This window comes from Saccopteryx bilineata, chromosome 2, assembly GCF_036850765.1.
Source record: "Saccopteryx bilineata isolate mSacBil1 chromosome 2, mSacBil1_pri_phased_curated, whole genome shotgun sequence".
NCBI lineage: Eukaryota > Metazoa > Chordata > Mammalia > Chiroptera > Emballonuridae > Saccopteryx > Saccopteryx bilineata.
Window position 1 is genome coordinate 220,582,288 of NC_089491.1, and position 15,477 is coordinate 220,597,764.

Below are 15,477 nucleotides of genomic sequence, written 5' to 3' on the forward strand. Positions count from 1 at the left end.
TCTAAAGGCAGAAACCAGGCCTCCAGCTTTATTTCATTTCCATGCAACAAACATACTGAACATGGAAAATGCACTTCATTCAGCATGACTGTATGCTCTTGCTGAAATAAACATCATCTTTGTCTCCTGAACTCTGTAAGAGGAAAATTTCAAGTACTGAAAAATAGAAACATTCTTTAGGTGCTGACTGGTGTGATATTCTATGCCATAATCTCTTTGAAATGCACTTTTTTTTAAGTAGTCATTTAAAAACTAAAATAAAAAGCAAAAAACAGTTCACCCATTTCTCTCACCTGCAATCACCAATCTGTTCTCTATATCTACAAGCTTAGTTTCGTTTTGTTTTTTTAGATTTCAAATTTAAGAGATGATACAGTATTCACCTTCCTCTCTCTGACTTATTTCACTTAGAATAATACCAGAGAGGTCCATCTATGTTTTGCAAATAGCAGGAATTCATCCCTTTTTATGTCTGAATAATATTCCACATTTGTGTGTGTTGTGTCTGTGTGTGTGTGTCTGTGTGACTCCTTTATCCATTCATCCACAGATGGACACTTAGGTTACTTTCATATCTTGGCTATTGTAAATAATGCTGCAATGAACATAGGGTGCATATATCTCTTCAAATTAGTGTTTTTGTTTTCTTCAAATAAATTCCCAGAAGTTGGGCTGCATATGGTTGTTGTAGTTTTAATTTCTTGAGGAAACTCCATACTGTTTTCCATAGTAGCTGCACCAATTCACAATCTCACTAACAGCGCACAAGGGTTCCCTTTACTCCACATCCTCGCCAACACTTATCTCTTGACTTTTTAATCATTCTAACAGGTGTAAGGTGATACCTCATTGTGGTTTTGATTGCATTTCCCTGATTGTTACTGATGTTGAGCATCTTTTCATGTGTCTATTGGCCATCTGTATGTCTTCTTTAAAAATATATCTATTCGGATCTTCTGCCCATTCTTTAACTGGATTGTTTGTTTTTTGCTATTAAGTTATGAGTTCTTCATATAGTTCAGATAATGTAATTTGCAAATATTTTCTCCCATTTAGTAGTAGGTTGCATTTTCATTTTGTTGATGGTTACCTTTGCTGTGCAGAAGCTTTTTAGTTTGACATAGCCCCATTTGCCTAGTTTTTGTTTTGTTGCTTTTGCTTATCATGCCCGCTTCAAAAAATCATTGCCAAGGCCTATGTCAAGGAGTTTACTGCCTATGTTTTCGTCTAGGAGTTTTATAGTTTCAGGTCCTACCTCACATCTTGACTCCATTTTGCATTATTTTTTGTGTAAGATAGTGGTCTGGTTTCATTTCTTTGCTTGTGACTATCCAAGATGTCCTTTCCCACTGTATGTTCCTGGATGCTTTGTCATAGATTGACCGTGTAAGTGTGGACTTATTTCTGGGCTCTCTATTCTTTTTCCAATAACCTATGTGTCTCCTTTTATGCCAATACTATCCTGTTTTAATTACTATCAATTGTAATATACTTGGAAATCAGGGAGTGTGATGCTTCCAGCTTTGTTCTTTCTCAAATTTGCTTTGGCTTCCTGGGGTCTTTGTAGTTCCAAAACTTTTAGGACTGTTCTGTTTCTGTAAAAAATGCTATTGGAATTAGAAAGGATTGCACTGAATCTGTATCTTGCTTTGAGTAATACAGGCATTTTCACAATATTAAATCATCTGTCTCATGAGCATGAATTACTTCCTATTTATAGTATTTGTGTCATCTTCATTTTCTTTTATTTCTTCTAGTTTTCAATATACAGATTTTTAACCTTCTTATTCTTTTGGATGCAATTGTAAATATTGTTTCTTAATTTCTCTTTCTCATAGTTCATAATTAGTGCATTAGAAATGCAAGTTTTATATACTGAATTTATTTCCTGCATTCATTTATTATTGTCTTTTTAGTCTCTCTTTTTTCCGCTCTAATCTTTGTTATTTCTTTCCTTCTACTGCTTTGGAATTTCTAGTCTCTTGAAATGCAAAGGTAGGCTGTTTGAGACTTCCCTTGTTTCTTAAGGTAGGCAATATCATGAACTTTCCTTTTAGAACTGCTAATGCTGTAGCTCAGGGGTAGTTAACCTTTTTATACCTACCACCCACTTTTGTATCTCTTCCACAGTAATGGTGATTTATAAAGTAGGGAAGTAACTTTATAAAATTTATAAAGCAGAGTTACAAGTTAAAGCATATAATAATAATTGCTTACCAAGTACTTTATGTTGGATTTTCGCTAAGTTTGGCAGAATAAATCTTTATAAAACAATTTACTATAGTTAAATCTATCTTTTTATTTATACTTTGGTTGCTCTGCTACCGCCCACCATGAAAACTGGAATACCCACTAGTAGGTGGTAAAGACCAGGTTGACTACCGCTGCTGTAGCCCATAAGTTTGGGTATATTACATTTCTATTTTCATCTGTCTCAAGGCATTCTTTTAGTTTCTCTTTTGATTTCTTCTTTGACCCACTGATTGTTCAGTAACATGTTAATCTCCACATATTTGTGAACTTTTCCATTTTCTTCATGTAATTAATTTCTACTTGCATACCATTGTGGTTGAAAAAGATGCCTGATATAATTTCAGTGCTCTTAAATTCAGTAAGACTTATGGCCTAATATGACCTACCTTGGAAATATTCCGTGTGCACTTGAGAAAGTGTATTCTTTTCTTTTACTGGGGTATTAAAGTTCCCTACTATTGTATTGCTGCTTACTTCTCCTTGTATGTCTGTCAATATTTGCTTTATATATCTAAGTATTCCTATGTTGGCTGCATAATTGTTTGTAAATGTTTTATCTTCTTGTTGCATTGATCCCTTTATCATTATGTAATGCCCATCTTTATCTCTTATTACAGTCTTTGTTTTATTTTTTTTATTATTTTTTGTGTGTGACGGAGGCAGAGAGAGACAGAGAGGGACAGACAGGAAGGGAGAGAGATGAGACGCATCAATTCTTCGTTGTGGCACCTTAGTTGTTCATTGATTGCTTTCTCATATGTGCCTTGAAGGGGGGGGGGCTTCAGCAGAGCGAGTGACCCCTTGCTTAAGCCAGTGACCCTGGGCTCAAGCTGGTGAGCCTTGCTCAAGCCAGATGAGCCCGCACTCAAGCTGGCGACCTCAGGGTTTCGAACCTGGGTCCTCCACATTCCAGTCCGACACTCTATCCACTGTGCCACCACCTGGTCAGGCCAGTCTTTGTTTTAAAGTCTACTTTGGGCCTGACCTGTGGTGGCACAGCGGATAAAGCATCAGCCTGGAATGCTGAGGTCGCTGGTTTGAAACCCTGGGCTTGCCTGGTCAGGGCACATACGGGAGTTGATGCTTCCTGCTCCTCCCCCCACCCTTCTCTTTCTCATTCACGCTCCCCCCACCTATCTAAAATGAATAAATAAAGTCTACTTTGTCTGAAATAAGTAGAGCTACTCCAGTTATCTTTTGGTTTCCACTTATATGGAATGTCTTTTTCCATCCCTTCACCTTCAGCTTGTGTGTGTCCTTACATCTAAAGTGAGTCTGTTATAGGCAGCCTTTAGATGGGTCTTGATTTTGTCCATGTGGCCACTCCATGTCTTTTGATTAAAGAATTTAGTCAATTTACATGTAAAGTAATTACTGATAGATGTGTTCTTATTGCCATTTTGTGATATTTTTAGCAGGCTTTTTTTTTTTAGTTCCTATGTTTTCTTCCTTTGTGGTTTGATGACTTTCTTTAATGGTATCCTTAGATACCTTTTGTGTACTTACTGTAAGTTTTTGCTCTGTAGTTACCGTAAGGCTTCTATATAACAGCTTATATTTATAACAACCTATTTTACCTTGATAATTAAGTTTGATTATATGCTAAAGCTCAGCATTTTTACTTTCCACCCCCAAATTTGTTTTTTATGTCAGGGCTTATGTTTTTTTTTTATCTTGTGTCTTCCTTAATTATTGTAATCACTGTTAGTTTCACTTTTATTTTTTAACTTCATAGTAGCTTTATAAGTGATTATTCCAGTACCTTTACTATATATTTACCTTGCAGTGAGATTTATTCTTTCATGTGTTGTTACTAATTAGTGCTCTTTCTTCTCATCTTAAAAAAGTCCCTTTAGGCCCTGGCCGGTTGGCTCAGCGGTAGAGCGTCGGCCTAGCGTGCGGAGGACCCGGGTTCGATTCCCGGCCAGGGCACACAGGAGAAGCGCCCATTTGCTTCTCCACCCCTCCGCTGCGCTTTCCTCTCTGTCTCTCTCTTCCCCTCCCGCAGCCAAGGCTCCATTGGAGCAAAGATGGCCCGGGCGCTGGGGATGGCTCTGTGGCCTCTGCCCCAGGCGCTAGAGTGGCTCTGGTCGCAACATGGCGACACCCAGGATGGGCAGAGCATCGCCCCCTGGTGGGCAGAGCGTTGCCCCTGGTGGGCGTGCCGGGTGGATCCCGGTCGGGCGCATGCGGGAGTCTGTCTGACTGTGTCTCCCTGTTTCCAGCTTCAGAAAAATGGAAAAGAAAAAAAAAAAAAATTAAAAAAAAAAAAAAAAGTCCCTTTAATATTCTTTGTAAGGCAGGTTTTGTGGTGAAAAACTCCTTTAGCTTTTGCTTTTCTGTAAAACTCTTGACTCTTTCCTTCAATTCTGAATGATAGATAACTTTGTCAGGCAGCGTATCCATGGTTGGAAGTTTGATATTTTTCAGCCCTTTGAATATAGTGACCCTCCCTCTGGCCTGCAAAGTTTCTGATGAAAAATTTGATAGTGTCCTAGGGATTCCTTTGTATATAATAAGCTGATAGTCTCTTGCTGCTTTTAAGATTCTCTCCTTGTCTTTAACTTTTGACATTTTAATGAGAATGTGTCTTGATATGGATCTCTTAAGAGTTCATTTGGAACTCTTCAGACTTCCTGGATATCTGGATGTCTGTTTTCCAGGTTAGGGGACTTTTCAAGTCATTATTTCTTTTTTTTTTTTTTTTTTTTTTTTTTAAGTCATTATTTCTTCAAATAAGATTTATACCCCTTTCTCTCTCTTCTCCTTTTGGGAACCCTATAATGCAAATGTCAGTCTGTATGATGTTGTCACAGAAGTCCCTTAAGCTATCTTTACTTTCTTTCATTCTTTTTTCTTTTTGCTTCTTTCAGTGGATGATTTTCACTACTTTGTCTTCAGGCTATCAGATCCTTTCTTCTGCTCCATCTAGTCTGCTGCTGAACCCTTCTAGTGGACTTTTCAGTTCAGTTATTATATTCGTCAGCTCTGTGACTTCCACTTGGTACTTTCTTTTATTTCCCATCTCTTTGTTGAAGGTCTTACTGTGTTCATTTCTTCCTTTCTCATCACTTTGGCAAGCATCTTTATAAACATCACTTTTAACTCTTTATTGGGTAAATTACTTATCATCCTATCATCAAAGTTTTTTCCGAAGTTTTCTCTTCTTCTTTCCTTTGTAACATACTCCTACGTCTCTTCATTTTGCCTGACTCACTGTGTTGGTTTCTGTGTAGTAGATGAAACACCACCTCTCTCATCCTGAAGGAATGGCCTTGTATAGGAAGTGAACCTTGTCATTCAACCCTGGCTCAGCTCTTGGTTGTCTCTCAAATCTTTGTGCTTTTCCAAGCAGCCATTTTGTTTTTAATAACTCCCAGTTATTGTCTGCCAAGAACTGTCAGTGTCCCAAAGAGGAGGATCTCACCACCTAAATTCATGCTGACTATAAAGTCAGGCCCTTAGCAGCTTTCAAAAGTATGCAAATATAGACAGTCGTATGGAACCACAAGAATACCCTTCTACACCTGGGCTGGTCAGAAGCCCTTGGAACCAATATCTGTGTTACAGGACACAGACACACCTAGAATAAGCACAATGCTAGGCAACACATTCCATAAGCTGATGGGCTGTGGATATGAGACCAAAGTCATGGATCTCTCAAATAAATACCAACACCAAAGCAGAGCTTTCTTCTTGCTAAGTTTGACACATTTCAGTGGACAGAAACTAAAGCATACCAAGACACAGAACTACCTCTAGACTAATCATCAACACAAATGGACTATGACCAAGTTGCTTCCCCTAAGTAAATACTCTATCTTCTCATAGTAAACTGTCCTCCTTCCCTCTTGAGTTGGACAGAAGTTAGAGCCTATTTATCTTTGTGTTTTTTTGTATGTATCCCTACCTAAGAAGGGATGACTCAGATATAAGTGCTAAACCCAACAAGAGCTCGTGGTCTCAGAAACTGGAAGTCTGCCCTTTCAGCAGAAGTCATCTCTATGTACTATCTTTCAGAACAAGTAGGACATGCAGAAGCTGCCAGCACAGGCTGAGCAGTCCCCACCCCTCCTTACTTTGTGGTCCATGGTAGCCATGTAGTGGCCAGCTTTCTGTGTGTCCTTATGCTTCCTCTGGACCTCTGTCATCCCCAGCATGTTGCTCTCCACTTCAGTTGCTGGAGCTGAAGGTAAAGACAGAACTTCCAGTTCAAATTCGATCATGTGGTATGCAGGTGCAGCAGGCAGACTGATGCTTGTGACCTTGTCAGATGACTGAACCTGGAGTGACGCATCAGAAGCCTTTTCTAAGAAAAATAGAAAAAGTCACTTCTAACACATTTCGTCTGTTTCCTTGTTCCTTTTTTCTTCTAGTAGATGATGGGCCCAGCAGTTTCAACCCAACTCTTGCTGATCCTATGCACATAAAAGCATGTTTCCAGAAAAGATTAAGGTGGGACTGAAGAGGCAGGAAAATCAGGAACAAAACCCCCTAAAACAGAGTAACACTGCATGAAAGCCAGCTAGTCAGAGGCTAGAAAACTGTCATTGTGCTCAGTTTGAATACAAAAAAGAAACACTTCCTACATGGCCTGCCCAAGTACTATGTGTGTCCTTGCACAAAATGCTCACACTCTGTTACAATGCCAGACCAACTTCCTCTCAGAAACAGAGCAGCATCCTCCCCTCCATTCCTCATGGCTAGGTATCAGGGGAGACAAGACTTTAGGGCTTCTGACCAATGCCTAAAAAGGCTAATTTACTTTCGCTTTTTGGTGAAGAGATTGGGAGGGTTGAAGAAGGCTGAAGGCCCACAGGGTGTTACCATCAAGCATGGGCCTATGCTGCATCACAAGTCCTAGCAAGGTCAGCACTGCCTGGCCACTGAACACCTGTGTGGCTCTCAATTTATCTTCCCCACAGGTAACGCCCCATCGAGAGGCAGGCTCACTGTCCACCCACTGGCAGGAAGCTGCCATGAAAGAGCCATAGGCAGAAGCAGGCCTCAGATGCTAACAAGATGAGAGGGATGACAGCTCCTTACATCCTCATGGTGCACAACAATGTTGCGAGTCCACTTGTGCCACCTTACCTCTTGTGTTAGAATAGATCACTGCTCTGTTCTCTGCATGACACAAGATAAGCATGGCTTCCACATTGCTGAGCTGGAGGCTGTCTCCATTTTTTACTGTATAATGGCCAGTAGTGACAGTGAACTTGACCTTCTGAGGAATACCAGCCAAAAGACTGTCTAAAAGAAAAAAGACTGCAATTAGCATCTCTCAACCAAAAATACCATAGAGGACCAACTAAGAGGCTAAAAAACACTGTTTCTTCTACTAGAAATGATTTTGTTCACTTTAGATGTTCCTCAAATTCAATGTTTCCACACTTTTCATCTCAATTACATGGACTTCAGAGTTGAGGAGCCCTTGCTGGAAACAAGAGAATCTGTGAGCCTGAGGGGATCTTATCACCACCTTGGTTTAAAGAGTCAGGGATCCTGTTGGCAACCATGTCTATGAAGGGCTCAAATTTTACCTGCTAATAAGTTAGTAAAAGAGAATCAGATAATGACACTAAAGAACAGAGTGATGAAACTGCATGTGCTATTGCAATACTACTCAGAATTTTCTCCGGCTGTTTCAGGTTAGGCCTTCAAGATCTTTGGTTTAAAAACAGCTCAGTTTTTAATAGTATGGCTGCTGGTTTCTCCTACATGGAAATGAGCTGAGGTTTCTAAGAATCCAGGGAAGGTAAGAATAAAGAAGGCAAAAGAAACAAGGAGGAAAAATAAACAGATGAGACAAAGGAATGGAGGAGGCGCAGGGCAAGAGAGGGAGTGAAGGGCTGCAGGACGGGCAAGAGAACGGCTGGCTGGTCTCCCTGGGTAGTTTTCAGGAGGCCCTCCCAGGAACCAAGTTAAAGCCTTTTCCACAAAAGGTTCTCTGACTGGAATCATTTGAGAGATTGTTGTTGTGTTCAGCATCAGAGGGCCTTTCCTCGTGGCCATGGAAGAAGTGAGCAGAAAAACAGTACAGGAGGTTAAACAAAATGCTTTTCCCTAGATTGTTTTTCCAATGGAAGAAACAAGCCAATAAATACATTGTTTCAGTATAAACAACTGAAACATTCACTCATTACTGTTTTAATTAAGTGATGTGTGGTTTTAAATCATTTGTTTACACCAATTCCTTCCAATTTTAGGGTGTAACAAAAAGGACAGCAGCTTTGAATTTCTCAAATGCAATGTGAGGGGATCAAGTTTACTTAACACTTTCAGAGGAAAAAATCTTTTGATCAGAAATAAAGAACATACCTAAATCTAGCCTTTAGCCTTTGAAATGACATTCTAAATAGGAAATTATATTTACTTAAGTTCTCTGCAGTAGACATTAACTGATAGCTAATTTTTCTTCTATTTTTCTTATGTTTGGATACACCATGTTTATTAAACATAAAAGTTAGCAATCACAGGAAAAAAAGCATTCAATGAACAGAAGAGTCACAGTCAGCTGGATCCCAGGCAAAATTTCCTTGATGCTACCCAAAACATCTCTTACAGAAGAATACAGCTACAACATAATGGCAGTCTGATGGTGCAGAAAGCCCTGCTTTCATGTGACTCCTTCCCAAAAGAGTAATGTGCAACCCAGAACCACCAGAAATCTAGCTTTGTACAGCCCACTCACCGGCCAGTGGCTCCACATGCAACTGAGGCTCCTGGGAATACACGTCGTACTGGGCCAGCGGGTAGAGGTGTGGAAGGACAAAGTACACCGGGCCTGCTGAGGCGCACAGCTGCCGCAGCGTGTACGTTCCAGGCTCCTTGGCCTAGGGTCAGATTAAGCACTGATAAAGTCATCACCACTAGCATAATTGTGAGCACTCTAAGAGCAGCTGGACCATAATCTCTGAAATGATCATCTCTCTTACCCTCTTCATCCCACTGCTCTGTGCTCACACATCTACATGCAGGCTGTTCAAAGGGGCCTAAGACTCTCTCAGTTAATGTCTTTCTGGGTAAATGGGACTTAAATTTGACTTTATGCTTCTAATAATATATTTTCAATTTAACACACTTTATTTGTGGCATTCTCTTCTGAATGAAGCCCTTCAGCATGAGACAAAAGACCTGCTCTCAGACTAGTCTAAAACAAATGTAACAAACATCTGTCATTCCCACTGGCAACATCCCTGGTTAATGGGACTTCTAGGACACTAACCACTGAAAAAATACATGTGTCACAGTGCACCAGAAGCAACTGTTTTGACATCCATGCAGCTGTGAAAGGTTTTCCATAAAGTATAACAGGAAAGGATGCCACCTTCTTTGAAATCTCAGTTTACCAGATGAAGGTGTATTTTAATATAAAGGCAAAAAACCTAAATATAGTGAAAACACAATTCTGTTAAGAATTTCATTCAGAATTATCAACTGCCTTTAAACTGTATAAGTATAAAATAATGTTTATCTGTCAGTCTATTTTTCTTTAAGGATAAAAAAAACCCAGGGTTAAAAAAAACAGAGGCCTCCACTTGACTCTCACCATACTTCAGACAATTCTTGCAAGCCAACACCCCTTGCTGACCACCAATGAAGTCAACTCCCCTAATACATACCTGCGTCCTGAACATTACTGTATTGGCCCCTGGTTCCAGAGTTACACCTCCACACTTCAGCACATGGGCCCCCTCCTCCAGAGCTACCCCTGAGGGTGTGTCCAGAGCAGAGCTGCTTTCCTGCCTTCTCAGGAGCATGTGAACGTTTTTGCATATAATCCCTGTGGTGTTCAAGGAGTTATCAGAAGGGCTTCTCTCAAACATCTCATACAACTCCAGAGCTGGTAAACTATTTTGGGATGTGGAGAAAGGCAAGGTCTCCATTGGAAAGTTAATGATCCCGTTGGACGTCTTATGCTTGGTAAGCCATTCGGCAGTCTTCCGATAGCTGTTTTTCTCAACGCTGAAGTGGACATTGATGGCAATCTGCTCCACATGGACAGGAACAGGCATCTGACTGCACACAGTTATCTCCACAGACAAAATACCACCCACGTGGACCACGGCATTGGAGGGGGTAAAACGGAGATCTCTCAGGTGTGCAAAAGAATGCATAGGAAGTACGACTTTGTGACCTGCAAATACATATCACCACATTTTTCTTCCCAAGTCACACTTCTAGAAGATGCAGAGGCAGCAGGACCCTGGTGACCACTGAGCCAGCGGAAGAATGCTCAACATGAGACGCAAGAAGCTCTGAAGTTCAAATGAGAGTTTAAAACTGCCCAACCTCATACCCTCTTCACATACCAGAGTTATTTTGTCAAAAGAAGAACATAATTGCATGCCTATATAACCCCTGGAAATCACAAAATCTGAAGAAATCAAGGTTTCTAAGTTCTGTTTTGACAAACCAAAGAGAACTACACATCAACTCCTCAATTTCAAAACATTTTTAAATAGTTCACTTCCTACAGCTGTTTCAAGGATCTCCACCACTTTCCACCTACCTACACAATGAAATTCCTGAATGCAGATGCCCAACCACCCGTACCCAGCCCTGTACATCTGTAAACAACCCAGGTGTTTGCTAGCCCATGACATCAGCTCCTGGAGCAGGAAGTCCTGCCTCCCGAACTGCAGAGGCAGTCCAGTCCCAGCCCCATAATCCCAAGTGAGAAGAACCCACTGCTCTCTCCAATCCCCTTCCACAAGCACCTGGTTTGTTTTAAAAAAATCCACAGGGCTGCCAGACTGAGCAGTAGTATCTATACAAGACTAATCAACTAAAGGACTTGCCAACATTGATGCTATCACACACTCACACACGCAAACAAACAAGCAAAAAAAAAAAAAAACTGACAGGAAAAAAACGTAACTGCAAAGGCTCATATACGTGTCATACACAGCAGATACGGCACACGGCTCTACCAACGACCAGTTTGGACACATTAATGACCTTAAACAAACCAACAAATCCATGCCATGTTACTTCTGAGAAACCCATCCAAATGACTAAATGTGAGTGAAACACCCCAGCAGCCAATGACCATATCAACCTAAAGCCAAAACCTGTGAAACACTGGCTTTCAAGTAGTTAGTAACTGCTATGGGCTGAATGTGTTCTTCCAAATTCTTAAGCTGAAACCCAAACACCCCATTCTTCTTGTCCTGTAAGGACAAGTCAGGAGAAGAGGCCTCATCAGAAACCTGTTGGCATCTTGATCAGACGTCCAGACTCCAGAACTGTGAGACAGTAAACGTCTGTTGCTTAAACATCCAGTCTGTGACATTTTGTTATGGTCACCAGAGCTGACCAAGACAGTATCTATTTAAATAATATGAAATGATATATTTAAATATACTAAAAGCTGTTGAATTGTAAACTGCACATCAATGAATCATAAGGTATATAAATTCTAATTTAATATAGCTGCCATGTTAAAAAAAATTGTTCAGTGTCTTAAAAAAAAAAGAAAGAGATGGGAAAAACTGTTCCAAGTTAAAAGAAAATTTAGATACAAAATCAAATGTCATATATGATCCCTGATTAGGCTCTCCTAAAAATAATGTATAAGAACAATGAGGAGATTTGAATTTGGGCTAATGAGTACCAGGAAGGTAGAACCTTGTCCCTTGTCCATCTGGGCATGGTTAGGGGACTGCCCTTGAAGACACAGACTACACTGTTTCAGGGTGAAGTCTTACAGTTCAAGTTGAAGTGTTGAGGTCTCAACACTTCAGACCACCTCAACAAGTGGTCTGAGGTTGCTTTGAAGTTCAGCAAAAAGAAAAAATTAGAAAGAAAAATATAGATACATGTTTGCTACACAGGAAAATGTTATTAGTTGTTGAATCTAGGTGGTTAGTATGTGTTATATGTTGCATATTCTTTTTACTTTTCTATATTTAAAAGTGTTCATAAAAAAAATTCTCCCTGGCTGTTTGGCTCAGCGGTAGAGCGTCGGCCTGGAGTGTAGAAGTCCCAGGTTCAATTCCTGGTCAGGGCACACAGGAGAAGCGCCCATCTGCTTCTCCACCCCTCCCCCTCTCCTTCCTCTGTCTCTCTCTTCCCCTCCCACAGCCAAGGCTCCATTGGAGCAAAGTTGGCCCGGGCGCTGAGGACGACTCTATGGCCTCTGCCTCAGGCGCTAGATGGGCAGAGCATTGCCTCCTGGTGGGCATGCTGGGTGGATCCCAGTCGGGCTCATGCAGGAGTCTGTCTGACTGCCTCCTCGCTTCTAACTTCGGAAAAATAAAAAAGAGTTCTAACAATTAGTCTTACCTGGGATATCTGAGTATTGGCTGGCAAAGTTGAGTATCTCTTGGCAGAAGTATTTCCGTTCCTCTTCAGTTAAGTGATGATCACTAGCTAAAAGGCTGCTGGTCTGAAGGTAGCTGGAACGGAGAGTTAAGTGGCCTGCACACAATCAGTTTCTGCAGGCCCCAGAGCTTTCAAAGTGCAGCCCAACTGGTAGTTTTGTTTTTGTTGTTGTTTTTAATTATTAGGAACTCAAAAGGAGATCAAATATGTGGACTAGGCATTTAACATATATTTGACATGGTACTTATGTATACGTTGGCTTTTTCTTTCCTAATTATTAGGTATTGATTAAATACTCAATTGTGGGTATTGCTACTTAAACAAAAACCAATTTTCCTATTTCATGAAAATACTGCATTTAAAGGATACTTCTCAATTTGTCCAAGGTGTTTTTGACATTCTGCCAGCTGCTTCCTTGTGTGTGTGATAGGCAGTGCCCAGCCCTCAGCCAGGTAGTTCTTCAGTGCTCCTTGAAGATAGGTTTCTGCCTTTTGTGGAGACTTTTTCCTCCTTGGAAATCAACAAATAGAAGCCTTCATTATGGTTCATAATAATCAAACTTAGACATAATCTTCATGATTTGCCTTCCACCCTTCAGGACCATCCACCATGACCCCTCTGCATCATCTCAGCCAGCCCTCTGTGAGCACTGCCTGGTCTGAGGAAGAGCACCAGATCAGGCATGCATCACTGGGCCTGAGAAATAGGCTCATGGTGACGATCCCCACACTGTCTGCCCAGCGTCATGCCCTAGTCAAAGAATTTCACAGCTGAATCTCAGGAGAAGAAAATGAGGGCACCATTCAGTGTTTCAAGCTAATATATAAGAATGACAAGGGAGAGAAAAGGTGAAGGATTTATTCACAGGTACACAGTTGTTAAGAAGGAAGCTACAAAATCAGGGCTTTGTGCTACCTACCTACCAAAGATAGATAAACACAGAAGCAGTCTACATGGTCCAACCAAGTGGGCAGCTTGGGCAAAGAGCACTGAGCAGGTTTCTGATTTACAGACAACTACAAAGAATTTAAATAGCAGCACTTGGGTCCTGGCCGGTTGGCTCAGTGGTAGAGCGTCGGCCTGGCGTGCAGAAGTCCCGGGTTCGATTCCCGGCCAGGACATACAGGAGAAGCACCCATTTGCTTCTCCACCCCTTCCCCTCTCCTTCCTCTCTGTCTCTCTCTTCCCCTCCCGCAGCGAGGCTCCATTGAAGCAAAGATGGCCCGGGCGCTGGGGATGGCTCCTTGGCCTCTGCCCCGATGCTCTGCCCCTCTGGTCGCAGCAGAGCGACACCCAGAGGGGCAGAGCATCGCCCCCTGGTGGGCAGAGCGTCGCCCCCTGGTGGGCGTGCTGGGTAGATCCCGGTCGGGCGCATGCAGGAGTCTGTCTCTCCCCGTTTCCAGCTTCAGAAAAATACAAATAAATAGCAGCACTTATCAACCAGGAGAGGATCTTCCCAATTCAAACCTTCACAATGTTCAGAATAAAACAAAGCAAAGTTCAAAGCACAATTATAACGAGCTTGCCAAAGCCTCTATGACAACATGGGTGCCAATGAAGGCACTGTGTGATCTCCTTTTGAGTTCCTAATAATTAAAAACAACAAAAACAAAACTACCAGTTGGGCTGCACTTTGAATGGGTCCCATGTGACCAATGAAGTCACAGGACAAAGACTAGCACTAAATAGGTAGCCTCAGGAGACATCCTGTCTTTATTACCCTATTCCTGAAGCAATGACATTTCTCAAATCCTAAAATCAAGTAAGTTTGAAAGCTATGAAATTATATGTGTTAGCTTTTCTACACTTTTATCATACTCTCCCACCCTACCCTTTTTTAAAGAGGTCTGAACCTTCCATACTTCTTCAGTTACTATCTGTAGCCAAAGATTCTTACACTCAAGTACTAGAAGGGAGTCTACAGACCACTGGTCACCCCGCCCCGAGAAACGGAGGCCAGCAGTAACCCAGCTGGTCTGTGGCCAAACTGAAACCAGGCCCCAACTCTCTGTAGCTCCTGGCCTGAGAATGGACCAGTGTCCAGGTGGGCACCACTCAGAGAGAATCTGAAGATACAGCTTTCTTTGCCCCACCAATTACTTACTCCTAAGAGACACTAAATGGAGGCTCAAGAGAGCCAATCTCAGTCCTGGCTCTGCCATTAATCACAGTATACCAGCTGCTCCACACACAGTAGGGAGACCAGAAGTTCTCTTAGATAGCTATGAATCCCTTTTGTGGCCATTTCAGTTAAAATACATTATTTTTCCTTGTTTCATCTAATGAAACTACTACAGATTTCAAGATATCATTTAAGACACACATCTGAATAATCTTAAATATCTCTTCCCTTATTATGTGTATTTCTTTCCAATGCTTCCAAATAGCAATTACATACACTGCCAGCTGGGGATTCTGCTCTTCGGCAGGCCTATTCTATCAAACACATGCGAAATATGCTATCTTGAATCTTTTCTGTGAAATCCAACTCCAAAACTGGAGTAAGACAAGGAACATTCTCTGTATCTGTACACATCACTCAGTCACAGTCACTCTCTCTCATGACATAACATGCAGTCACTTTACATCACTGACCTCCAGGCTTTCAAACTCCTAGGGAGCATTTGATATAAACTGGGGAAAACACTATAGAATAAAATATTTAAGAATCTACATACTAACCTAGTTGTCACTGGATGAAGATTCTTAAGCATTTCCTCATAATTTAGTTAAATAAATGTAATTATAATAATATATATATTACATTTAACACTTACCTACATACTTTATATATTATATAAGCTCATTATGTTAATTTTCCTTTTTTTCTGAAGTGAGAAGCAGGGAGGCAGAGAGACAGACTCCCACATGCGCCCAACTGGGATTCACCTGGCA

General features: G+C 41.2%; 1 protein-coding gene across 2 annotated transcripts in view; it reads right to left on the reverse strand.

The window, feature by feature from the left end:
- TRAPPC10 (trafficking protein particle complex subunit 10) overlaps positions 1 to 15,477 on the reverse strand; it is a 93,502-nt gene that overhangs the window by 17,486 nt on the left and 60,539 nt on the right. Inside the window, exons 12-17 of one of the 2 annotated variants that reach the window (XM_066259243.1) lie at positions 12,952 to 13,092; positions 12,544 to 12,656; positions 9,879 to 10,393; positions 8,948 to 9,089; positions 7,348 to 7,506; positions 6,333 to 6,439 (exon numbers count right to left, since the gene is read on the reverse strand). In XM_066259243.1, the coding sequence (XP_066115340.1) occupies positions 6,333 to 6,439; positions 7,348 to 7,506; positions 8,948 to 9,089; positions 9,879 to 10,393; positions 12,544 to 12,656; positions 12,952 to 13,092 (1,177 nt within the window). Of the gene's footprint in view, positions 1 to 6,332; positions 6,563 to 7,347; positions 7,507 to 8,947; positions 9,090 to 9,878; positions 10,394 to 12,543; positions 12,657 to 12,951; positions 13,093 to 15,477 lie in introns of both variants that reach the window. The other variant, XM_066259242.1, reaches the window with a different exon arrangement.